The 26,062-nt window shown below is 41.1% G+C and overlaps 1 protein-coding gene across 1 annotated transcript; it reads left to right on the top strand.

The window, feature by feature from the left end:
* The first annotated feature begins 14,341 nt into the window (after positions 1-14,341).
* Positions 14,342-25,831, top strand: CNOT11 (CCR4-NOT transcription complex subunit 11). Its single transcript, XM_053935705.1, has 7 exons — positions 14,342-14,769; positions 15,525-15,689; positions 20,085-20,237; positions 20,768-20,970; positions 21,733-21,935; positions 23,173-23,269; positions 25,476-25,831. Exons 1-7 carry the CDS (start codon positions 14,364-14,366, stop codon positions 25,671-25,673), a joined length of 1,425 nt encoding a protein of 474 aa, XP_053791680.1. The 5' UTR covers positions 14,342-14,363; the 3' UTR covers positions 25,674-25,831.
* Positions 25,832-26,062: the final 231 nt, after the last annotated feature.

The raw sequence follows: 26,062 nt of genomic DNA, 5'->3' as shown, positions 1-26,062 counted from the left end.
GGAAGAATTTCCATTTTTCTTGGCTGCAGTTGGAACCAGAGGTTCTTGTTGTGTTAACAATTTCCTTTAGGTGCTTACCCTGATCTTCCTTTGATCCCCTGGAATATCAATTTGTGTGGACAATAAGGCCTTTTAAAATCATGAATTTACAGTGCCTTTTTCTCAGTCAGAGATGCCTCACAAGAGCTGTGTAACAGAAAAACATGAAAGCATATTATGTCCCTTGAAGTCATGATGGTCTCTATCCTGCCTGTATGCCACAAGGTCTCACACCATACTCCAAGGGATTTGTCATAACCCTGTGCACAACTGGGACCCTACAACCAGCTTGAAGCTACAAAAAGCTCTACTGTTTTCCATTTTTTGTGAATCCTGTCTGCCTGTCTGGCAGCTGCAGACAGTTGGCACCTTCCACCAAGGGTGGAAGCACCACATTATCACCCAAGTGGCATCAGGGTGAGCGTGCTGGGACTGCTGGTGCTGCCTGTGCTGCCTGTGCCGGGCATGGTAGCGCAGCAGAAGGTGTAGGGAGGAACCACCACTTCTGCTCACCTTCTGAGGATTTCAAAATATCTGTGGAGAGCTTCAGCTGCAGAAGTGGCAAAACTGTGTTGCAGCACAAGCCTGGTTGTCACAGAAGTGTCACAGCTTTGACACAAGTTTTAAAATGTGTATGTGAGTGCCTTTGAGGCACCCTTTAACATATTTTTCTGGCAACCTTTTCCTGTTTTTTTTTACACTGGGGATCCCCAAAGGAGCATTTCTGTTGTGATTCTTACATTTTCCCACTATGACACTCAAAGCTATGCTGAGCTGAGCTTGGTACATCACTGATGTTGCTGGGTAGGAATGGTACTGCACATGCCTAGGACTGGGCTTGAACTTGCTGTCTTCAATCAGCACTGCATTTCTGCTTCTACCTGACTGCTATATTCTGTGTGAAAGCTCCGTGATCTCCTTTTGTTTTGCCTGCTGGCTAATTTAAATGTGACATCTGCCATTCTAACAGAATTTGGAGGCTTTTTCACCACCTATGTTTTTGCAGGTAGGCTAACAAGATGTTAGTCTTTGCATGGCCACAGAACAATTCAAATTGGGAATGCATGATTCCAAAGAAAATAACTACATCTCTCTTCCCCCTTTTTATTATACTACTAGGTTTCTTTTCTAGACTACCAAATCACATGGTTTCTGATGAAGTCCTGTTGTTTCTTCATTCAGTGAAGCTGGTGACTACATACACATTCATGCTTTCTATTCCTTTCAGGGATAAAATATTCATCACACACTTATAGAAAGGCACCCAAACCATCTGCTTAGTCTTTATGGGAGATGTAGGAAGATTTGAAAACATGCTCTGCTTCCTTTCCCATTTGCACAGAGGAATGGATCTTCTTGAACTCTTTTTTTTTTTTAATCTTTGTTTACTTTGCTCTTTCTCTAAGTGACTTAGGCCAGCAAAGTCTTTGTTCCTATACTTGTTATGGTGCAATAGGAAAAAAAAATGTTTTTGCATATCTATTTCTCTCACAAGCCAGTTTCTCCTTACATACCTTGGGAGAACCCAAAAGGCCTACAGAGCCTGAATTTTAAAAAGATATGGCTCCTTTTGAGTGAGCATGTTTAGACCTAGCTTTGCAGAAGTAAATTGCATATAATCGACATTGATGACAACTGTGAAATCAATCCCTTCAGAGGTTTGGTGCTGAGCATCAAGAAGGGCTCTTAAAAGGAGTTTCTGCTTTTGAAAACTTTGGACTTGAGCCAGAGCTTTCATCTCCTTATCTGTGAAAATGGAATATGGCTTAAATACCTGTCCAACAGCTCATGAAGGTTCATTAATGCTTATAAACGCCTTGGAATTGAAAAGCACTGATAACTACTGTTTATTTATTAATTCCTGTTGTCTTGCACCTTCACATTCCTTTCACATGTCAAAGAAGAGGATTTAGCAGCCAGCAAAGCCAACAAAACCTGTAACAGCCTCTGCTCTCCTGCCCCTCCCTTACTATAATAGTCTCCCTGTACCCTCTCTCCATGTCCCCATGGTTGCCTTTACATCTTCAGTCCCCTCTTCCTGCAATGCTTCCTGTTTCCCCTCCTCCCAGCCTGGTTCAGACTCTCTCTCAAAGCCTCCCTGCTCGGCCAGCTGGTCTGACACAGCTGCAAAACGTCCAAGAAGTGAGAGCAGGAAAATTGGTTAGAGTTGAGAGAGTGGGCAGCAAAAATGAGGGCAGGCTCCATGGCAGGGCCCTTCCCCTCTGCCAGGTCTCCAGCTGATGGAGATTTTACAGCTCCACCTCTTCCAGGCCTCTATCCCTCTCTCTCCTTTGGTTGAAAATAGCCACAGGTTTAAGAGTTACTGGAAAGGAGAGGTTGGTACAAGACTGTGCAAATACAGAGTGGTATTTCTTCTTCTGTTGATCAAGTAGACGTTTGAAATGCTCTCAATGTTCAGATCATAAATAAACCACACTGAGCAAACTCAATTTTTCCAGTTGAAACCATTTATGTAAGCACACTATTGACATTTCTCCATGCTTGTTTTTACAAGGTTATACTCACCTTGGTAGGTGTATGAGAGTTGCTCCATTCATGGTACAGATTAACTCTTCTGAAGGACACAGTGGCTTGTCTCAGAAGTGTCTACGTTGTCCAGCAACAAGGCTCAGGATCTCAAGAAAACAGCGTTTTCTGAATTATTGCCCTGCTATCAGACTATCTTAAAGTAGCTCTCAGTCCATCTGCCTTGTGCCAATGGGACATAGAGTTTACTCTGACCTGGCACGGCTTGTGGAAGCTGCAGCAACTGCTTCTGGCCAAATGAAGGATGTTGTAAACTGAGGAGCATGCTCTAAGGCAATGTCATCTTCTAAAGACAAAAACCATACCTACAAAAATGCAGGAATGTGTACATCCATACAGGTACTTTGTATACCTACAAGGCAAAACCAGTGAGCTAATGGAGAAACTGAAATCAAGGTAGTAGTGTTATTGCTTTGCCCTTTTCTCACTGCAAAGCAGCCCTGGGACTTGGGAAACTTGATGCTTTGCTTTCAGTTCTGCTACACATTTACAGCTCTGTCAAGTTATACTTCTGCCCATTTCTTGCTGTAAGATTTACCCTGACTTACATATGTGGGTGTGGATATCCAGAATAACCAAGCACGCCCAAAGGCACACATTTAATTCAGAGTCATAGATGCAAGGCGGAGTTCTGAGAGGGTGGCTAGAACTTCAAATTATCACCAGCATGAAGCTGTTTTACCATGTGCTGTGGAAAGACATGTTTGTTTTTCCTCAACTCCAGCTCACATACGTTCCTAGTCCATTATTAAACTACTAAAAATAAAATACTTCTGATTCAGCTTTTTCTCTCCTGTCCTCTCCAGCTGCTGCCCAGGCATGGATCCTGCACCATTGAAAGAGCTGTTCCTGTTTTGGACTGTGATGTTATTTCAGAAGGATGCACACAGGAGGCCCTGACCATGAAGGGCATTTCAGCAGTGGTCTTTTTTAACCCTTACTTGACAGTGATGGGTTCTGGCAAAGAAATGATGCTGCTTATGTTGCTGAATGTTGACAGCTGTTGTTTACCTCAGGCCTTGCCAGTTGAGGTTACTGGTGCTGCAGGGTTGTGAAACTGCATCAAGATCTAGAGTAGGGGTGATAAGCAGCAGCTACAGAGTTGTTGCAGAGGGAACTCTGCCCCTTGAAGCCCTCTGAAGACCTTGCTTTGACCCAAAACTGCTGTAATAAACCAGAGACAGGACCTGGTGCACGAACAGGTCACCACTGCTAACCAGGAGGTGGCTGTGACAGGCTTAGGTAACCATTTTTTTGTTGATTAGACAACTTCTAATGCTGTGATAGGAAGAAGTTTGTGCTGATGCCAAACCACAGGCTCCGGTAGCTAATACATTTGTAATAGTAGCTGGCTGAGGGAGAGTGCACTTTTCCAACTACACTGACTGCATGTGTCTGTCCTTGGTGTGATCTCTACAAGAAATGCAGGAACAACTGGCATTCAGGGACACAGATCTGCAGATGGTGGCTGATCACAGGCAAACATTTATGGACACAAGCATGGGATGCATAGAGCATGAAACAAGGATCCTGAAGAAATCTAGGGTTTCCCCTTTGGAGAAAGGACTCAGGTTATTTCTGACAGTATATTTACAAATAGAAAGACTCTACCCATTATTACTTTATTTGACCACCTCACCATCTTCTTCTATCCTGGCATGTAAAGTTATATGCTGAAGATGGATCACCTGATAGGAAAAGAAGGTTTAATTATATATTAAATATTTGCAAAATTATTTCAGTTACTGAAGGCAAAATTGCTCAGCCTTCAAACTTGTTTGGACATCTGTGTATTCTAGGCCATTTGTGTTAACAGCACTCTGCACCCTCACACCTTCTGTGAGGGCATCAATTAAGAATATAAATGTTTCGAGATAGGCAGGGTCAGCAAGAGAAATCAAGGATGCCACAAGGATGTCACACCTCTGTCTTCCCACCTCTGAAATACTGCCAAGTACCTCTACCTCTGCACTACAGGTGGCACGTTTGTGTGCACCACACACTTTGTGAGTGTGACAGGAAGATGTTCGTGCTGTAGGTAGTCCTTGACTCTTCTTTCTTTCCCATGAACTCCAAGTCCAACTGCATGTTAAAAAATTTGGACTTGTGCCCAAAATCAGTAAGCACCTGCAGGAGAACAGAAACCTTTATCCCTCTCTTTCCCTGCCCACCACCCCCCCACACACCCACTCCAACAGATTCTTGCTTTGTCATCTTATCTAAGACTGTAATTTTTTTTTTTTTTTGGTGAAGTGGAAATGGGAGAAGAGAATGTTCTTATTTACTTTGCTCAACAGAATACAGTCACTGTTTTTTTTAACTTTATCTCATCTTTATCCATTAACCTGTTCTGAATCCCTTGCAGACTCCAGACTCAGGTTCTTCCGATTTAAGCTTGAAAGAATTTGGCAAACAAGTAGCTGGGGTTTTGTGAGGAAGGGTAGGACAAATGAAGTAAAGGCATGTCACCAATAGTGTTTTAAATGTATTTTTACAGTATTGACTTGCTGGAATTCCCTAACAGAAGAAGCTACTTCCCAGACCTATAACAAGAGACTGTTTAAATGTTATCTGCTGGCCAGCATATTAGTGAGTAGGGAGGAACTTACGGAAGCTTGGTCTCTTAAATGATCTTACCAGTTTCTCCATTAAAATAAATCTCAAGCATCACAGTAAAGATGTTAGGAAGGCATTAGTAGATGTCAGACTAAGTTGGAGAAGCTGTCTGAAAACCAAAACTGCTTTTCGTGTCCCCTTCTCTAGCACAGGCTTTGCATTTCTTTTTCACCATGTTCCTTGAGCCACCACTGAGAAGCTCCCCAGAATATGACCTTAACATTCAGCCCCTTTGGAGTATAAAGAAAATCCTAAAGTGTGCTCTGCCCTCTGCATCCCACAAGTCCCACAATCCCATTCATTCCCTTCCTTTCCCCTTTGCCACGTTATCTCTCCCCACCCCTGAAATATTGCCAAGTACCCAGGAGAGCCTCTCCAGAAGTACCTCTGAACTCCCACCCCAGTGACTCCTGTTCTTCTACCTTCAGGGGACAATGGGCATCATGTGGTGTTACAGCTATGCCTAAGGTGACAGCCCTTTGCTGCCCACCCACTGAATTCAGCCAGAACTGACTTCGCCCATGAGGGAACTGACAAGATCTCCCCTCTGGCCCACCCACTGATTTTCATAAAACTCGTGTGCATTTAACACTTTTGAAAGAATTTTGCATTTCTTTCAGATCTGGCTGAAAGAAATTAATGGTCAGAAGTTGATGGGGGGAGGGAAGGGGGGGAAGGGCGCCAATTTGATAGACAGACAAATAGACAATGTGATTGCATCAGTCTCATTTCCTTAGGAAACTGGGCTAAAATTAAAAGGTTTTATTTGCCCCTGAGAATAAAGAAGAATGTCTCTTACATCTTTACAAAACATTTGTTTCTATGTATACTTATAAATAGTCAGGATGAGAAAGGAAGTTTGCACTGAATTTTGAGCAAAGAATTAAAAGGAAGAGCAGGAGGTGTGTGAGTTGCACAATCTGGGATTCTTTTAGGCAAATGAGAGCAGAGCAATGAATGCAGGACCTTGTACACCAATGCCACATTACCCAAGAGTACACATCTCTGCCCTGCAAACCAACTGCCTGTTGGGCAATTTTTCAGAGCCTCACAGAATGCATGCAGTTTTACTGCATCAGTGATGGATGATGTGCTTTAGGTCAAATCCTTGGTGTACTTTATGGTCAGCAGACTCTCTCAGGTGTAAGTGAGCAACATAAGAATTGGTATATTTGTTAAGATTTATGGTCTAGAAATTCCTGTCTGATGGTGACCAAGACAAGTTACAACAGAGAAAATAACCCCCAAAAAGGTTTCATCCATCATTAAGAGATTGTGTAAGATGAAGAAGCACTTATGCACCTTCTAAATTTCTCCTTTCCTGAATTTACTCTAGATATTTTGTTATCTTTGAAAATGTCATAGGCTTCCTTACAACCATGCTCTCTGTGACAGTCTGTAGTAGTAAATTCTTTATACACATGCTGTATATAAAATGCTTTTTGTTTGTGAGATTTGAATTTATTACCTTTCAGTTTCACTGAACTGGCAGCACTGGGGACTTGGGCTTTTATAGTCATGCTTAATAGACAGGGAACAAAGTAGTTCCACATCCTCTAGAAACTTCTGATTGTTGCAAGACACAAGTGCCAACAAGCAGGAGCCACAGGAGACTTCCCCCAGGGCAGGTGGGCAGAAAGAAGCAGTTGTATTTTACAACCCCTTTGTTTTTGCACTACCCATTAGTTTTTGCTTCCACTGCCTATGCATGGAAGCCCCTTCTTCCTGAGACATGCCAGAATTTCCATTGAAGGGATACTGCACAGTCCTATAAATTGCTGTACTGAGGACTGTCACTAGAGGCAGTCCTCATCCTGGAGAATTTAAGTTTAAAATATGAAAAATCAGCACAGTCTGGGGAAAAGGGATGCAACACACCATTGGAAAATTAGAGAAGGAGCGAGTATCTTGCCTGCAGGTATGACTGGGGCTCTGACCAGGAGTTAAACCTCAGCTTGGTGTCAAACTTGATCTTGCTTCTCCAGGGGATGGGATTGATCTCCTAACTTAGAGGTCAAAACTTAGATGTCTGAGGTCATCATTCTACAGTCCCTCCACCATCAGCCAAGAGAATTTGTTTCTTCTGGAGACTGTTCATGTGACTTATCTTAAATAAAAGGTAACAGTAATTTCTTCTGTTTTCAACTATATGCATAAGAGATTTCTTCTCTGACTGGTTTAATATCCATGGCCCACTCTACTGCTTTTAGCAGAGTTACTTACTAATATCACCACCTATGCAAGGTACACTAAGATGGTTTTCTTGCTCATTTATTTTTCTAGTTAAAATAGTCTCTGGTATGGGTACAAATAGAGCTTAACTTACATTTTAACAACAAAATATGCCTGTCTTAGGTACCTTATTTGATAAACAGTTTTGAATTTTTAGGTAACCTCTGAAAATTGTGTATCATAATTTCAGTCTAAGGTGCATCCTGGGAATTACTAATAATTCAAAAAGCACTTCAGACTTCAAAATCACTTACATATTCTCAGAAATTTTGCTCCTGATCTTACTTCCATCATCTTCTTGAAAGAAAACCACAGGATTGAAAAAACATGTGAACAAAATGATAATGAAAGTAGCTGATTTTTTTAAGCTTGATAGCAAAACCCCTGTTTAATTATATGCAATTGCAATGAGGTCTGAGTCATGACTTGTCAGATGATCCTCTTATTTGATGTGGCTACAAACTAAAAGATATACATTGGGGAGGCAAGCAAACTGAAGACCTCACAAAAGCATAGGCCTTCCTTGTTTCCCTGGTCCTTTGATTTTCTCTCTTTCTTTACCTATTACCTTATGTTCAACCAACCCACAGAGCAGAGCTGTATTTCCTGAAATCGTGACAGCGTCATGCATATTTATGGTGCTGTGCAGATGATTGATGGGCAAAGAATATGAATGATGCTGTGAAAAGATAGAAGGGTAATGTGTAATGATACAGACTTGACCTGTATTCATTTTTGATAAACAGTCTCTGAAAAAAACATGCCACAGTACTGGAAAATGAAGGTATTTACATATAACACTAGGAAAACATATTGCCAGTAGAGCCTGGCAATATGTTGCTGCTCTTAGTTTATGTCCAAGTAGCCACACACACAGGCTGGCCAGGACAGTATATGGCTGCTTCACATCTTGCCATCTTGCTTGTTGACCTTTCAGAAACCTCTCCTGGAAACAAAACTCTTCATATGATTTAACTACTGAGTTATTCATCAAAAGGCAGCTGCTCTCTTATGCTGATGTGTATGTTTGCTGACGGCATTTTTCTTTTTGTGTTTCTTAGTTCACCAAGTGAGGGTGAAAACTGTCTAGAGGGTACCCTTGGGCAGTTCAGTCCAGAGTTAACTCATTGCGTTCTCTGGCAGCACTCACTGGATGTGGATCATTGATATCTTCATTGTGATCAGAACAGATAAGCAAAGCTGTGTCTGGACACTGAAATGTTGTGGTTTTCCCTTTTATTTTCTTGTACCAAGTATTATGGCATGAGAAAATCAAACTATTAGTAGTATTATTACTTTTTTAAAAACACTGAAAATTACATATTTCCAATGTGGATGATTGCCAAAAAGATTGCAAGAGAGGGGGGAAAGAGGGTCAGGAAATAGAGAATGTGACATTTTTTAGTAGAGACATATTGTGTTGCATTTGCCTTGTCTTTGAATCACATTAAATATACACACTGTTAAAAGGCTATTGAAATGTTCAAATGTCAGTGTTTCAAATGAAAATCAATAGCATGCTATTAGGCTCATTATATTGCTATTATGCATCATTAAAACACATTTAAAAGCTTTCAGCATAAACCAGGAGATGGGATGAATAACAAGACACTTTGAGAATGTGCAACATACTTAAAAGCAAATAAAAGGCAAAAGAGAAACTTTGTAAGCACTGGGATAGAAAGCCCTTGAAAGAGCTCACTGGGTGTTAAAAACATACGTGAACATGAGAAAATGAATGACATGGAACTCAGGATACAGGCAAATGTGTGAAGCTGTGCCACTGAAAGTATATTGCCATATGAAAGTATGCATATGAGACTAAGAGAGATTCCTTACTATATTTTAAAATTTTCTTTCTAAAGGGAAAGACTGGGAAGAAGTGACTCTCCCAATGGCTGGGAATTTAAGTGGGCAAGAGGGGAAACAGATTTCTAGTCCCTTTACACATGTATTTTTATGCTTTCACACCTTGCTATAGTGCACATTTGCCTTTTTTTCTGGAGATGGACTACAACACAGACCACCCACCATCCTGAATGTTACACTCCATTAAATCCATCAGATCCTACTTTTTCTCCCTTCCTCTTGTGGTGAATCTTTAGTGCCTGCAAACAAAGCAAAATAACTTCAGCCAAAGGAGATAAACACTCCCCTCTACTCCTAATAGCCATAGTCTGGGCTGGAGTTTAAACCCCTGTAGGGAGATTAAGAAAACCTGAATCTCACACTTCCTGGACAAGAGCTTTCTAATCAGTTCAGAATTATTGAATATTCTTTCAGAAGGTGGATTTCAAATTTGTAGCTTAAACATAAAGCACTTCCTCCTGCAATTTTATCTGCATAAGTAAAGATTCTACTGAAATTGATTTTGGATGAAAACAGAACCATAAGGCATAAATCAAATAATGGAGTCAGGGAACGGAAATAGTTCCATGTGTATCAGATATGCAATTGCATAGCTCAAATTAAAAATGCTGAGTGCTCAAATTAAAGTTCACAGTGAAGACTTCCCAAGCAATGCACAGACTGAATGTTTCTACACAGAACATGTGCTTAGATATTTTCAAATTACAAATAGATTTTTTAATAATCCCATCTGAAAAAAAGAGCAAGAAAAAAAGGACAAATGAGAATATTATTTTGCTTCAAACAGTTTTTAGAGGAAAAAGCGTTTTTTCTCAGTGATCAGGAGAGGGTTTCCTTATCAGAAGAAGTCTATCCGAAGACACATATGCAAATAGCCATACTGTATGCTGCTTTTATGTGCCAATATGTCCCTGTTGGAGTTTTACCATAAATCTAGTTGGGCCAAAGCTCTGTCTCTTCTGGGAGCATCTAACACTCAAAGAATCAAGAGTGGACTAACATTAATTTGTGTGAACACGTGTGGTTTAAAATGAAGAGACCTCACAAAAACTTGCAGTAGTTAAAGAATTCAGCAATGACCATGTTTATTTCTAAGCCATTCAGTATTCAGCACTTACGAAGCCGTTCATGCAATGATATTTTTGGTGTTTCTTAAGTGCTTTTCAAGCTGTATCCAAGATACCTTGGCAGCTTAGAGAGCTGACTAACAAGTGAAGATGTGTTCTCATACAGTTACTCAGGAAGACTTTTAGGCATTGTTAGCATGCCAATATTGTTGATGACTCCAGGAATAACAAAATCTGTTTCTGTATTGGTGGTCCTGCCTTGTATTTTGAATTGAAAAGATGAACTAGGAAGAAAACATTTAACTGTTGCTAGAAAGATACACATAAAGAGATGTACACAAAATGCATATTCTCCTTCCTTTCTCTGATATGCTGCTATTTAAAATACACTGTAGACAGGATGGGTCACTTTAACTACCATGGAAAGGAATTTGTGTACAAGAGAGAATTCTCATGAGAATAAACAGAACAATCTGGAAGTGCTTTAATTCACCCTTGGACTTTAAGGTGTGATTTAATTCCTTCCTACTGTGTCCTTCCTAAATGAACTGCGGGGATAAAAGATAGGCTGTTGGGAGTTGTTTCCTGAGTATTCAGCCTCTTTGCTAGAAGAAACTAAAATACTGGCTGGATAGTTCCTTAATACTTTTATTGCTCCTTCCAAATGTTGTCTTTTTCTATCTATCCTTCATTAGGATTTTTTTTATAGTATCTGAAATGTAGTCTGTGTTTCTTATGTGTCATCTAAAATACAACAGTAAACAATATAAAATACAGTAGTAAATAATATCATAAATTTTAAGAAGGAAAGAGAACTCCTACAGTTAAATTGCATAACCTTGCCCTTAGCTCAGGAAATCAAATCTGACTGTACTCCTTTGGTTGTGAATCTAATTTTCCAGTTACAATTCATCAAAAGCTGATGTTCTTTTAAATACTACATCAATTGCATTCTAACAGCCAAATAATTTTTTAAAGGTTCATTTGTATTTGCAAAGGGTAACCTGTCAAACTAGATTGCCTGTGTCACTTTGAGTCTGGGATCTGTTTCTGGGCTAATATGTATTAACGTGTTTGAGCCAACAGAACAGGGTTACACAAGGGGGCCGAGAATCAGAAATTTAAGTACAGCCCCAATCTCTTTATTCCTCTTTGGGAACTCAAAGCTTGATTTTTACTGAGGTTCTTCCTTAAAGTCAAACATGAAAAACGACGGGTGTATTTTATGCTTGTATTGACCATTTAATAGCTATTCCATAGGCCATCTAAAAGAAATGGAATATGCTCAGCCTGCACCCAGAGGTGTTGTTCTGCAAAGGGAGAAAACTGAAGTCTTCCTTTTATACCATGAGACTGTGCTGCACTGAGACATCTCCTGCAGAATTGACCCCCCTGGCCCACCACGGGAGCTGGGGTTCCAGCCTTCCTCCCTGAGTGTAATGCAATCCATTTCAGATCTGGCCAAGAATTCCTTTTATTTGAGTCTGCACTAGTACCACACACTCTTGCTTCTTCATTACACAAGTTTTGAGCCCAAGAATGTCCAACACCCATGTGTACACAAAATACAGTGCCCTGTGCAGTCACAGAAACACTATTTTGCTTACTACACTTCCTTCCTGTCCCAAGAGCATTTTACCCTCTTTTTTTTTTTTGATTAAGGTTTTTCCTACCCTGAAATGGTAATCTGTTTTAATCTTTGTGACTTCAAAATTCCCTTCATCAACTGATGCTTGTGCCTATCCCACTTCCTATTAAGTATTCCATCTTCTGAATTGTTAGCTTTCCTGTTCTGACAAAACCTTTTAATTTGCATTGAATGCTTCCATATGGCTGCATTAGTGAACACATTTGAGTAATATAATTTTTTGCTATCTCAGTCATCAGGGAAACTTTTTATTTCTCTAAAGTCCATTTCTGCAGTTCTGCATCCACTATTCCAGTAAGCACAATATCAAAGAGTGAATTATGATTCTGAAATATATAGGAAAAGAAGAAGCAGCTTTCTCTTTCTAAACATGTTTCTTCTTTTAGCTCTGCTGTCTTCAGCAGAGTTTGTTATTAGGAACAGGCTATACAAAAAAGACCACCTGGACAAAAGCATCAAAGGTTTGTTTACATGCTAATCCACCCAGCAAGCCATCCCTCAATATAAGGCACAATTTTAGATGTGATCATTTCTATCCATAAACTTCATGCCAAAAATTAACAAATGCAACTTTTGTCAGCACAACCGAAACAGAAAACCTGCTGGTTGGTCTGAGGCCTGTGCTTTCCCAAGTTTTCCATGTAGCTCTACCACACACATACATAGTTTACTTCCCCAGCTATTTGCAATGCTTTCATCTTCTTCCTAAATCTTACAATTAAAGTAATTGTTGCAGTTGTTAGTAAACTCTAAATTGGCCTAAACTTCCAAATAATGCTTTGTTTCCTTGAATAACCTGGCCAGGTCAGGGAGCTCACTGGCATCCTCTTCCATCTGCTTTACTCTTCTAGCAGCATATGCTGCAAGCAGACTTCTCGCTGTGATCCAGTCTGCTGGTAACTGCTCTATCAGCAAGGCTTTCAGATCTTGCCTTGCCTGGCTGTAGACCTTGTTTTCCGCACAGACCCATCCTTTTTTAACAGCTCTGTATGCACATGAATCCTTTACACCTCTGAGATCTGGGTTTCTTTCCCATCAGAAATGTGAAATAGGGAACACCTCCATTACTTGGTCTATATGCAGAACACAAGTTTTCAGTTTATATTACTTTAGAAGATGAATCCAAGCTCTTACACATGTATTGCTGTCTGGAAAGCCAAGATCCTTAGGGCTGGGTGACTTGGGAGGAGTACTATAATAGAAGAATCAGTGCCTGCTCTCAGGACTTCCTATGGTCTTCTCAGCATATTCCACAGAAAGCCCTTCCTCCAAGCCATGACCTCAGCACTTCTTCTGGTTAAGCCAGTGACTTGCTGTCCCATGAGATGTACTTCCACAGGATAAGCCAATGAAACAGATCATCACATTTCATATGGATGTGCTTCAATCCCTGACTCCCAGACACACATTACTGCAGCTCACCACCCTCCAGCTCTGCTGAGAGCCCCACCACCAAAGTGGGTATTCTCAACTGCACTGGACCATGGAAGATATGGATGAACATAATCCCTTCAGAATCAATTAGAGGGAAAGGATTTCCGAGATCATTGAATCCAACCTGTGACTGCACACCACCTTGTCAACTACACAGGGGCACGATTAAATACTTCCAAGGATAGTGACTCTGCCACTTCCCTGGGCAGCCCATTCCAATGTCTAATCACCCTTATTGTGAAGAAATCCCTAATGTCCAACCTAAACCTCCCCTGGTGCATCTTGAGGCTGTGTCCTCTCCTCCTGTTGCTGGTTACCTGAGAAAAGAGTCTGGCCCTCACCGGGATACAACCTCCTTTCAGGCGGTTGTAGAAAGTGTCAAGATCCCCGCTGAGCCTCCTTTTCTCCAGGTTCAACAACCCCAGCGGCCTCAGCTGTTCCTCATAGAACCTGAGCTCCAGACCCTTCAATGGACCCAATCCGCGGTGTAACTGCTGCGCCGTTAAACGGCACGCCCACGACGTGTTCCTCGGCCACGAGAACACCCCCGGCCCCACAGCCGGGCAGAGCGCGGGAGGCGGCGCGGGGGCCCCGCCGCGGCCGGGAGCAGCCCCGGCCCGGGAGGCGCAGGCTCCCGGCGCGGCCCCGCCGCCATCGCGCCGCCCCCGCCCGGCACGGGGGCGGCGCAGCCAGCGCCGCGCGCCCCCTGCCGGCCGCGCGGGAGCGCGCGCAGCCGCTGCCCGGACCAATGGCCCGCCCCCGTCGGGCGGCCCGGACCAATCCCGGCCCTCCTCGGCCGCGCGCGCCGCCCCGCAGCCCGGGCCGGAACGCCGCCGGCGCCTTTCGCGGCAGCGCCGTAAAGCGCGGCCGGCGGGGAGCGCCGGGGCCGGAGCGGCGGCGGTCGCGGTCGGATGCCCGGGGGCGGGGGCAGCCCGGCGCCCGGCACGCAGGGGGCAGCGGAGGCGGGCGAGGCGGCGGCGGGCGGCAGGATGAGCCTGTCGCCGAAGGAGCTGTCGAGCCTGCTGAGCATCGTGTCGGAGGAGGCGGGCGGCAGCACCTTCGAGGGGCTCTCCAGCGCCTTCCACCACTACTTCGGGAAGGCCGAGCACTTCCGGCTGGGCTCCGTGCTCGTCCTGCTGCTGCAGCAGCCCGACCTGCTGCCCAGCCCCGCGCAGCGCCTCACCGCGCTCTACCTCCTCTGGGAGATGTACCGCACCGAGCCCCTCGCCGCCAACCCCTTCGCCGCCGTCTTCGCCCACCTCCTCAACCCCGCGCCCGAGCGCGGCGGCGACGAGGCGGAGCGCACCCCGCTCTCAGGTGTGTCCCGGCGCGGCGGGGAGCGGGGCAGGCGGGGCGGCGCTGGAGCCCTCCTGGAGAAAGCGGTGCGAATCCTGCGCGGCCAGCCTTCTCTGGGATTGGTGTCAGCCAGGCCGCTTACTTGGACCTCATAGCTCTTCTACAACTGCCTGAGGGTTGTTATAGAGACTGTTTAGCCTGGAGAGGAGGAGGCTCGGTCACTTTTTGCTCTCTACAACCGCCTGAAAGGAGGCTGTAGCCAGGTGGGGGTCTCCCAAGCAACCAGCGACAGGACAAGAGGACATAGTGTAAAGCTGAGCCACGGGAGGTTTAGGTTGGATTAGGGAGCTCTTCACAGAAAGAGTGATTAGACATTGGAATGGTCTGTCCAGGGAGGTGGTGCCCATGGCAGAGGGTGGGAACTAGATAGTCCTTAAGGTCCTTTCCAACCCAGGCCAGTCTCGATTCTGTGAATTGCAATGTCAGGTCATACTAAATAGCTCACTTTTTGTCTGCATTGGAAATTGTGTGAATGAACTAGCACGAGTGACTTAGCATCAGCTGTGGCTGTCATGATGTGTAATACTGATCACGTAGTGCTGTATTTTGCATTAAAACAGTTCTGTGTGTGTCACACAGACTCTCCACCTGCACCTACCTTGCCATAAATAATAGATCAATTTGTCTTAGTTTTGCTTGTTATACAGGAAAAACATGGAAACTGTTAATGCTCCTACATTAAAAACCATGGATTGTTTTTCACTGTGTCTCCACAGGCTTTTTACCTCCCATAACTCCTCCAGAAAAATTCTTTCTTTCACAACTGATGTTGGCCCCTCCTAGAGAGCTGTTCAAGAAGACTCCTCGGCAGATCGCTGCGATGGATGTGGGGAACATGGCCCAGTCAGTGGACATCAGTGGGCTGCAGCTGGCATTAGCAGGTAAGGAAGGTTTGTGGCTGTGGTGCTCTTAGGAATGGAAGCTCCCATTGGAACGTGACTGTGGGCTACCTGAGAAACACCTGTCTGACCTGAATATGAAAGAGTTTGAACTATGCTTTGGGGTCTTCAAGCCTATGTTCAAGCACTTAGAGAAACTTACGGCAGAAATTGCATCCTAATGCTTTTATCCTCCTTAACAAGTAGTTTTTTAAGCATATATGTAATTACCTTAAAGAGAAGAATATTTTGCAAGTATAGGAAGATTTTCATCTAAAGCTATGAGGAGTTTTTTTTAGGGTGGGGGGATGTTCATGGTGGGTTTTTTTTTTGTTTGTTTGCTTTGTTTTAGTTATTTTTTGCAGTTTTTTTTTTTTTGTATTTTCATCCCTTTGCACCCTCTGCAGTATTTCTTTTATGAGAGAACAAGCATAACTGTCATGCTACTATTACATACCAGTACTTCAGCTGTACCTGGAAAATTGACTATTGCAATTATATCTTCGGTTTATTGCAAAGTTAAGCCTTGCAGTGTTAGCTCAAGAGCTGGAATCCAGTTTTACTAGATTGAATAGAAAAGCAGTGTGATGCTTATCCTTTGACAGGAGAACAGGAGGAGGGACATGACTGTTCATGTCACATCTGGAGTGAAGATGAAATATTATATATTGTTGGGAACAAGGAACCAGTTTAAACACACACAAAAAAAAAATCCTTTTTCCCTCGGTATGTTGCAGTAGGCCTGCTTGCTTGAAAACTGAGCATTCCAGTTCTGTATCTGTACAACGTGATTTATTGCCCTGGTTGGGCACCATTTATATTCATTTATATTTTCTGTCCTGCACTTTTATCTTGGTATTGTTATTTTTTTTCTGTGGACTCTGACATTGGCTGGTAATGCTGTGGTATTATTCACAGTCCCTTATTCACATTCTACAAATGTCTTGTGAGGTCCTCCTTAGCTGCTATTTCCAGACTGGGATAATTTGAAAATGCAAATTGAACACCTTAACATGCCATTGTGAGACAAACTTTTCTGGTCCTTCTTGTGTTCATCCTGTCTGTATTTTGTAGAATACAAATTAGCAAATTAAAATTTTGCTCCGGTAACTTGTCATTTTTAGTGCAAGGCATATGTGATGCCTTAAGAAGCCTCAAGGTGCTTTTATTTGTTTTCCCCTTGATGCTGTGTTTGCCTTCTGAATAGTTTGTTCTCATTAAAGATGAAATAATTGAATCACAGAATGGGTTGGGTTCGAAAAGACCATAAAAATCATCTGCTTCCTCCTTCACCCACTGTGGGCATGAACACCTTCCAACAGACCAGGTTGTTCAAAGCCCCATCCAGCCTGGACTTGGACATTTCCATGGATGGGGATTCACAGCTTCTCTGGGCAACCTCAAAACTGTGGTTTGGTGAATGTGTGCTCTAGGCCACATACTTTAAAATAGAAGATAATGATGGTTGAAAGTAGAATACAAAGTCATTAATGGTGCTTGTATAAAATTTATATCATTGTTTACATAATCCAGTAAATGTGCACAGTTGCTTACAAGCAGCTGTAGAAGTTATGTAACAAAACCAGTTGCATCTGAAAAAGCTCTGTGCTGTCTTTCTCAGACTTCTTGCTGTAGGTCCCCAGAATAACTGTCTGCTTTCTAATCACTTTCTTAGAAGATAAATTTTGTTTTAAAATGATGATGTTTCTTCTGTTTGTTGTGTTTTGGAAAGTCTGTGATTTTTTCAGTAGTCTTCAGTATATTTCTCCAGATGATTCAATATACAGGATGAAGCTGGTGCAGGATGATGACACTAAGATGCAATGTTTGAGATGTTTTGTTTACATCCTTTCCCCAGGACGTACAGAATGTCACAGCTATAACGCTTGGTAGCTTTTCAGAAGTATGGTCCTTGAGATGAGTTCAGGGCTGTTCAGAGCAGGATGATTTTGACTTGCTTTAGCACATTACTGCAAAATCAAATTAAATAATTTAGAAAGCATGCAATTTTTTTCTATCAGTTTATCTTTCCCAATCATTTTTTATAAAGAAAATGAAAACACTTATCCTCTGAATCTGAGCTCACTGTGACAGTTTATTTGCAACTCTAAGGTGGATTTTCTATTTTTTATTTTCTTTTTGGTTTTAAGGTTTACCACCACCACCACCACCCCTTAAAAAAATAGAATGCTGGAATTGAGCATCTTGGGCATGAGTATTAACACTTGTTCTGTTCTCTCTTCCCTTTGGTCTGCAGAGAGCTAATTCAAACTTTGCTTCTGCCCTACAATATGTTTTTGTTCATCTGGTGTAATGGCCTATCAAAAAAGTAATTTTCTCCTAGCTGCAGGGATGGGTCTCCTGGCCAAGTGTTCCTCAGTGTTTGTCTGCTAACCCTTATTTGATGGGGGAGTAACTGACCTGATGAAAGTAAAGGTTTTAATACTTTGTCGAGCTCTCTATAAGAATCAAAGAAAGTTTCTTTTTACCTGTAAAAATAAAATAATAAGCTCCGTAAAGGAACCTAAGGATTTGTTTTCAGTTTAGTTTTGTAAAATTTAAATGTCTTAGTTGAAGATGCTGTATTAGTTTCTGTTTAATCACAGTAAGCAGAAATTATTCTGCTTACCTGAAGCTGTTGATGCAGCCCTTTTTCTTGAAGCAGTGAGTTTGAACTTCTGAACTTCAGTGCATATAACTGAGGGCTCAGGCAGGCTTCTCAAATCAGTGAAGTGAAACATCACTAATCATCTTATTGAACATCACTAGTAATTTCAGATTATGAGGTTACAAACAAACCCATGACAAACCCATGACAGATGGATTTAAGTTCTAGACTATAAATGAAAAGATAGAAAAAGGACACCCAATGCCTCTCCCCCATTCCTATACTTTTGTTAAATCAACCCTTCTGTTCAGGGGCTAAATGAAAATACTCATGAGATGAAGTTTGAAATAGTTGCTTAGGTAGAAAATATATTTTATAAACCAGCTCATTTGGACTTTGCCTTAAAAGAGGGTTTTTTTTTAAGTAGCTGAAAAATATTGTAGTTGTTGCCTTTAATAGAAAAATATACCCTGCTGTGCTGCTTCAGTGAGCATAAATGCACATGTTTGCATTATCTGAAATAGTTGGATAAAGTAGGACAGAAAGCCAAAAAAATTTAACAACTTTGTTCACATGATGCTCTTACCACTCACAGTTTTGGGCATCTCTTGCAGATTTGTTTGAAATAATATGAAATAGTTTGTGTGTGTGTGTGGGCAGCTGGGAAGGGTCAACATGATTGCACAAAAAGGAGCAAGCGCACTTTGCTTAGAAGTGTTAGGGTACACAAAATATGATAGCACTCACTCAATTAGCCAGGAAATGGAGTGGTGTTTAGTTTCATTTGGAACTTTTTCAGGGGATTTCTTGTGTGGTACCAGCAATTTTGAACTTCAGATTGCTTAAGGCATAATCTGCTGCTTAGTGTTCTCTGTTAACAGGGTGGGGAGAGGAATGTAAAGTGGTATTCTGTAGACGGGATTTTTCTGCTTTTTGTCCTTTGGAGTTTTCTTTGCCAAAGCAATGGAAAACAGAATCTCCGAAAATGGTACAGAGAACACAGAAGATCAGCCATGAAGTCTCCAGATACAGAAGAGCAATAGATTATTGACAGAAAGGCACATAAAAATCTGATAATGAAAGCAATGTGTCCCACATTTTCCTTTTTGGCCAATTTGTTCAAAGTCTTCAGCTGTATGTACACTAACCTTAGTATTATTTTTCTGTAACTTGTTTATGTTCTGTAATTTGGCCTCTAAAGGGATGATTTTAGCTCCTTTCAGGTTTGCTTTAATGATGATGTCTGTAAAATCAGGTAACCATTAAAACTTCATTGTTTACTACTAAAGCACTGATTCTGTCTTGACAGTGAATGTAGAAGGAGCTCAGGCAATGCCACAGAAATGTGTACGGTAAATTTGAATAGCTGACTTCAGGTCTAGTATGACCATTATTGTCTCTAAATGGATCAGGGTAGATCTTTCACTTTCCTTCTCTGAGAAATGATTACAAAACTAGATACAACATATGGACTCTTTGAGTAGCAGCATGGGAACCTACTAATGTGCTGCTTTTAGATGTAGATTACATCAGTTATGTGCCTTTTCTAAGGCCAAGACTACGTTTCAGATTAACATCTATTTCTTCTTTATCCTTGCTGCATACCCTCTGTCCTTGGCTGTCAGCTGGCACTCAGACTGCTGACTGCCTGACTGTACTAAATTTCATGTTGATATTATCTACTGGGGTTTTTTTAAAGCCAGTTCTTTTCTAAAGCTGCTTGTTTCTCACTGCTTTTAGTATTCCAGGCATCTCTGTTCCAATTTTATGGTTTAATATTCTTCTTCCAGAACGTCAGTCCGAGTTGCCAACACAGAGCAAGGCCAGCTTCCCCAGCATTCTCAGCGATCCTGACCCAGATTCTTCCAACTCTGGTTTTGACAGCTCTGTTGCTTCCCAGATTACGGAAGCATTAGTGAGTGGATTAAAGCCTCCTATAGAAAGTATGTGCATTTTCACATCTTTGTTTCTGTAACTCCCTACATACTGTGTAATTATACTTCAGATAAAATGTAATGGAATTCAGAAATATTTTCAAAGCATGAAATGGAAATTAAGGTGAGTGGAAGTGTGAAACTGCATCAGGCTGTTTCTAGATCAGATTCTAGTGGTCACATTTACAGACTTCTAGAAATCTGGAGTCTACCTTCAAGCCCCATGTCATCTGTTGAACAATAGACACTAGTCCCTACACTGGCTGGTAACACCTCCCAGGGAAGCAGTTAATGTGGAAGGGAAAAAGACCACAGGATCAGTAACACAGTGATCTGAAGAGGACAAATAGGCAGATGTAATGGTATCACTAAAAATCAGAAGTAGATGTTTTTTTGGGAGGCAAATAGGATTGTAATGCTGTTCTCAGTGTTATAATAGCTTAAAGACATAGGGGCTTTTGGGGTGTCTTCTGTTTTTTACTGATACAGAACTGAATACCCAAAGCTTAAGAAAACATTTCCTATTGTTGTTTTTTTAGGTCACTTTCGACCAGAGTTTATTCGACCACCGCCTCCACTCCATATATGTGAAGATGAATTGGCATGGCTAAATCCAATCGAGCCAGATCACACAATTCAGTGGGATAAGTCAATGTGTGTTAAGAACAGCACTGGAGTTGAGATAAAAAGAATAATGGCAAAGGCTTTTAAAAGTCCTTTGACTTCGCCACAGCAAACACAGGTAAGGATGATGCACTTTCCTGTCGAAAATGATTCTCTAAGAAGCTATTAACTGCTGCGTTTTAGAAAAGTTTGAGCACTTTAATTGATCTGTGTTTGGATTCGGGAAACTTTTAAATTGTAAAAATCCAAAGATTTTGACTTGGGTTTGTCTGAATAAGGAAGATAATGTTCATACCATTGCCTTGATCTAGTTACAGTTGATGAGGAGTGGCACCGACATTTTTCTGTGTGGAAAAATCATTGTGTAACTAAATTGCTTATGTTTCTATGAAAGTTTTTGATAAATAATTACTGCAGAAATATCAACATTTTTTCCCCCTCAATTTGATAGTATTACCCCTGATTTCAGTAGGCTTTTTTCATAATCATTATGCTGGCACTGTAAAATAAACTTTATTTGCACTACTCTTTCTGCCAAGTGAACTTGAAATTGAGATTTCCTTCTACTGGACAAGAAACTAAAGGAAGCTGAAACTTTTTTTTCTTTTTTTTTCATCAAAAAATTCATAATGGAATTTTTTTAACTCCCTTCTTTGCCACCCACTGATGAGACTCCTAAATGCATTAGTATAGGTTTTATGGACACAGTTGCCTGTACATAAAAATTTTAAAGAAGCCCTCCAGCGCTTTTCAATAGAGAAGCCTAAATCTAAAGGGCTGTCATTCTTGTGTATCTTAGATGTATTATAACAGTTTTTTCAAGCAGTAACATGAATAGTTGAGGAAAAATCAACTGAGGATTTTTTTTTCTTTTTCACAGCTCCTTGGAGAACTAGAAAAGGACCCCAAGCTTGTTTACCATATTGGTCTCACTCCTGCCAAATTGCCAGACCTGGTTGAAAACAATCCTTTAGTAGCTATAGAAATGTTGCTGAAACTAATGCAGTCTAGTCAAATAACAGAGTATTTTTCTGTCTTGGTCAACATGGACATGTCCTTACATTCAATGGAAGTTGTAAATCGGTGAGTATGATCTCAAATCAAATAAGGTTTCACTGAGTATGTAAAATGAGCAGTTGTGTTTTATTAGGATATCTGGAAACGTTCATTTTTATCCTTCTTGAGGCATGTCTGTGTGGGAGATAGAAGACTATAGTGGGACAAAGGGCAGTTATTGTAGGAATCCTCCACAAACAGTTAATGCCACATGGCTAATCTGCTTAATTGCAACTTCTATTCTTGATGCAGCTTAAGTGAACAAAAGGTGCTGTTGTTAAACAGCTGCCCTGCTGCACATTCACGTTCTGTTTTCATTGAGAATAATTTCTGCAGGTAGGTACAACCAATTTTCTTAACAGAATGCTAGCCCCTTAAATGGGGATACTTTTCAGACAGCTAATTCCCACAAATTTACAGAAATACATCTCTCCCACTTAGTTTCTTCCATTTCTTGGCAATTACTGAACGTGAACTACCAAATAAGCATCAATCAGCAGTCCCTTTGAAGCAGAGTTGAATTGCATCTTAAATATCTTCTGATTAAATAAACAGTTTTGAAATAAATGCCTCCCTACTGGTGCAGACTGACAGCAGTTACTGCCCTGAAGTGGGGCTGATGATTGCAACATGGAGAAAGAGTGGTGAGAGAAGAGCTTTTACCTGTGTCCAGGAGAGCTACACCACCAGTCAGGCATGCTGGTTCTCCCACAGCATAGCTACCATAGGAACAACTTTCAACAAACTGCAAAGTGACTGTCAGTACAAACAGGGAGACACTGATCATTAAGGAAAATAAGATAAAAAATTGAAACTCCACTTGAAACTAAAACCTTCACCTTTTTCCTATTGTCCCCCTTTCACTATTTGAAATAGGACTGATTTGAGTTACTTTGGTCAGATTCTGTTGTAACCTTGTGGCAGTTCTCCATTTAGTGCATTTTGTTACTTTAAGAGAGCTGTGTTGCTCTTTTGGTTAAGAAGCAGTGGCAACTCAAACGTCAGATGTAGTAGAAACCAATCTAACTTAGCTTCTGTACTTTCAGAGTTTTAAAAATTTTTACTCTTAATTTAGAAACTTAAATTACTAGAAATACATCTGGAAGCTGTCAAAAATCAGTTCTGTATGACAGAACTAGGAATATATATATACATACATATATATACACATACATATAACAGGTCTAACTGATACGATTTGTTTTGCTACAGAAACACTAGATTTCTGGCTTCATAAACCACTGAATATATTTTATTTGAACAGGCTTACTACTGCAGTTGATCTCCCACCTGAATTTATTCATCTTTATATCTCCAATTGTATCTCCACCTGTGAACAGATTAAAGACAAATATATGCAGGTGAGTGCTTCAATAAAGTGGTTAGGAAAAAGTACCCCATATATTGCTCTGTGAAATATGTGCTATGATTTTAATAAGGCTGATAGCATTAAGTTATTCTGTTTTACTACTTTTTTATTTCAAAGGCACTTTTTTTCCTAACACTCTCTGCTTCTCAAGCCTGTCATATTTGCATGCTGGTACTTGAGGAAGTTGTAGCCACTCCAAGGATCCCTGACTAGAGAGGGTCAGAAAAAAACTGAGGAGGTTTACACACTTCTGGGATTCAGAGTTGTTTACATGCTGTGTGAGGTACTTCCTTCTCTCCTAAACTGATCTGTTGGTTTCACCAGGTGCCCAGTAGAACTTTTCTTGGGTATGTCACTGGTGAAAAACAGTTCTGTATTCAGTTTCTCCAAGGCATTTTGAATCCTAAATCCTGCCTTAGCTTTTTCCTCTTCATACTGAAGGACTGCAGTGTCCTAAGTCTCTTGCAGCAAGACAACTGTTCCTTTCCCATTAAGCTTTTCTGGTGTCCTCTAGTGCCTTCTCCAGCTCTATTGTATCCTTCAGCTACAGAAATGAAAGTTGTGTGCAGTGCACAGGATATGGCTGCAATGTGGTCTTAGATAGGAGCAATCCCCCCCATCTTGTTTTCAGTCCCATTCTGATGATGACTGACCATGTGTTTTCTTTTGGTGGCTGCTGATGCTTCTCTGCTTTGTGGTTCTGCCAGACACACATGGGTGACTTGATCTGTGACCTGCTGAGTAGCTCTGCCTATTTCATTTGGTAGTGGATTAGGAAAATACCAGCAGACCTGGGCTGCAGCTGAGAATATGCCCAGAATGGGACACTGTGCTCAGAGGGGCTGCTGAGAGCACATAGCAGCTGTGCTTCAGGCACACAGGGGACAAAAAAGAGCTCTGAGGGTCAAGGAACATACACTGATTACTAAGCAGCATGCAGAGCGTGAGATCTAACATTTTTTTATGTGTATGGGGCTTCACAGCAGCTGAGACACAAGATGTTTTGTTTAAAAAGCATGGTACAAAATTATTGTTGGAAATGATCCTCAGAGGCTGGGAGTCAGCCAGTAATCTTGCATTTGTTCTTTTGCCGAGTTTCATGTTCCTGGATTATTAAAGTTATTCGTGTAACTAATTTGTGTTGCAGAGAAACCATGTGATGCCTTTTGATCACAATGAAGGAAATAAGATGTTCAATCTCTGAATTCTCACATTATAAGTAGCAAATTTTGCAGTAGTAAGATCAGTTCCTGGAAAAATAGCTGATATCTGATTTTCAGTGTCAAATAATCTGAAATGCTTTGGACACTTAATCTGTCACATCCTTCAGTTCTGTCTGATAAACATTGTTCACATACATAGTTGCCTTTAGAGAAAGGTTTGGGTTCACCTCTTTCTCACAATGTGAAGTATGAGAGCACTTTAATGATAAAGACTTGAAAAATGTGCTCTGTGTTAAACAGATGGTTGGTGACTGGACTTATGTATGACAGCTTTAAGTGCCAGTTCCTAAGCTTTCACTTCCAATTCCCGTTGTGCTCTTCAAGGTGTTGCCTAAGTAGCTCTTAAGAAAAAGGAACACTTTTAAGATCCTGTCTTTTCTCCGGATCAGGCAGGAAATGAGCCATGAGTTCTTGGATTAGGTGTCCCTGGAATTGTTTTTCTTTCTAATATAGAGCAAAAGGGTTACCTGCTGATTCAGCAACAGAGCACATTCCATGAAGGAAGCTTGGAATCAGTTTGGTTGATGTCACTTCCTATCTGGAGTTCCTTGATGATGTGGTCATAAGAAATTTTAAGATATTAAATTTGTTCAATTTTCTTTATGGGGCTGTTGTAGAAAATAAGACTAAGCAAGACTCAGATGTTGACATCATCTTCAGCTATTATCTCTTCTTTGCCTTTATTCAGAGATTACATAATAAATTAAGTGCAGTGGACAGGTAGATGTGGTGCTTCATTTGTGCATGGGATTAATCCTGAGAAGGCTCCTGCATCTAGAACTACAAGAACTATAGAGCAGTTAATTTTTAAAAGACAGTAGTAGTATGGGAAATGGAAGGGGCAGCATGTACAAAGCTTGGGAACACGATAACTGCTGCAACACCTCACTTGTAGTGCTGAGGGCCAACAGTCCTTTAACTGACTTGGTTGCAAACATTTATTTGGATTATTAAATCATCTCTCTTATGTTTCAGAACCGCCTGGTCCGCCTTGTTTGTGTCTTTCTTCAGTCTTTAATCAGAAACAAAATTATTAATGTACAGGACTTGTTTATAGAAGTACAAGCATTCTGCATTGAATTCAGTCGGATACGAGAAGCAGCTGGCCTTTTCAGATTGCTGAAGACACTGGACACTGGGGAAAATCCATCAGAAACAAAAACATCAAAATAAAGTGACTGTCAGTGGCAAAAAAAATCCTCTTGCTAGTGTTCTATACCAATTAATTGTACATTTTAAACTTAAATCCCTGGATTAATTATGTATTATGTTAATTACATTATAAATAGCATTTTATGCATTTGAACAATAAATAAGGCTTTTAAATATGTTAGGCCTTACACTATTTTTCACTATGGTTAAATTCGTATGTCATCTACATATCCTGAAATTCAGGCTCTAGTTCCAGAGAGAAAAAAATGATACTTAGCATTCACAGCAATTTTAAGCATTAATCTGGCACTCACTGTCTTTGGGTCCAAAATTGTTTGTATATAACTAAAGCCAACTTGTATCAAGGTGAGTAAGTCCCTTGTTTTACCTTTTGTTCACTGTGTAAGACC

Source organism: Vidua chalybeata, chromosome 2, assembly GCF_026979565.1.
Source record: "Vidua chalybeata isolate OUT-0048 chromosome 2, bVidCha1 merged haplotype, whole genome shotgun sequence".
Lineage (NCBI taxonomy): Eukaryota > Metazoa > Chordata > Aves > Passeriformes > Viduidae > Vidua > Vidua chalybeata.
This window is presented reverse-complemented; position numbering and strand designations above follow the sequence as displayed.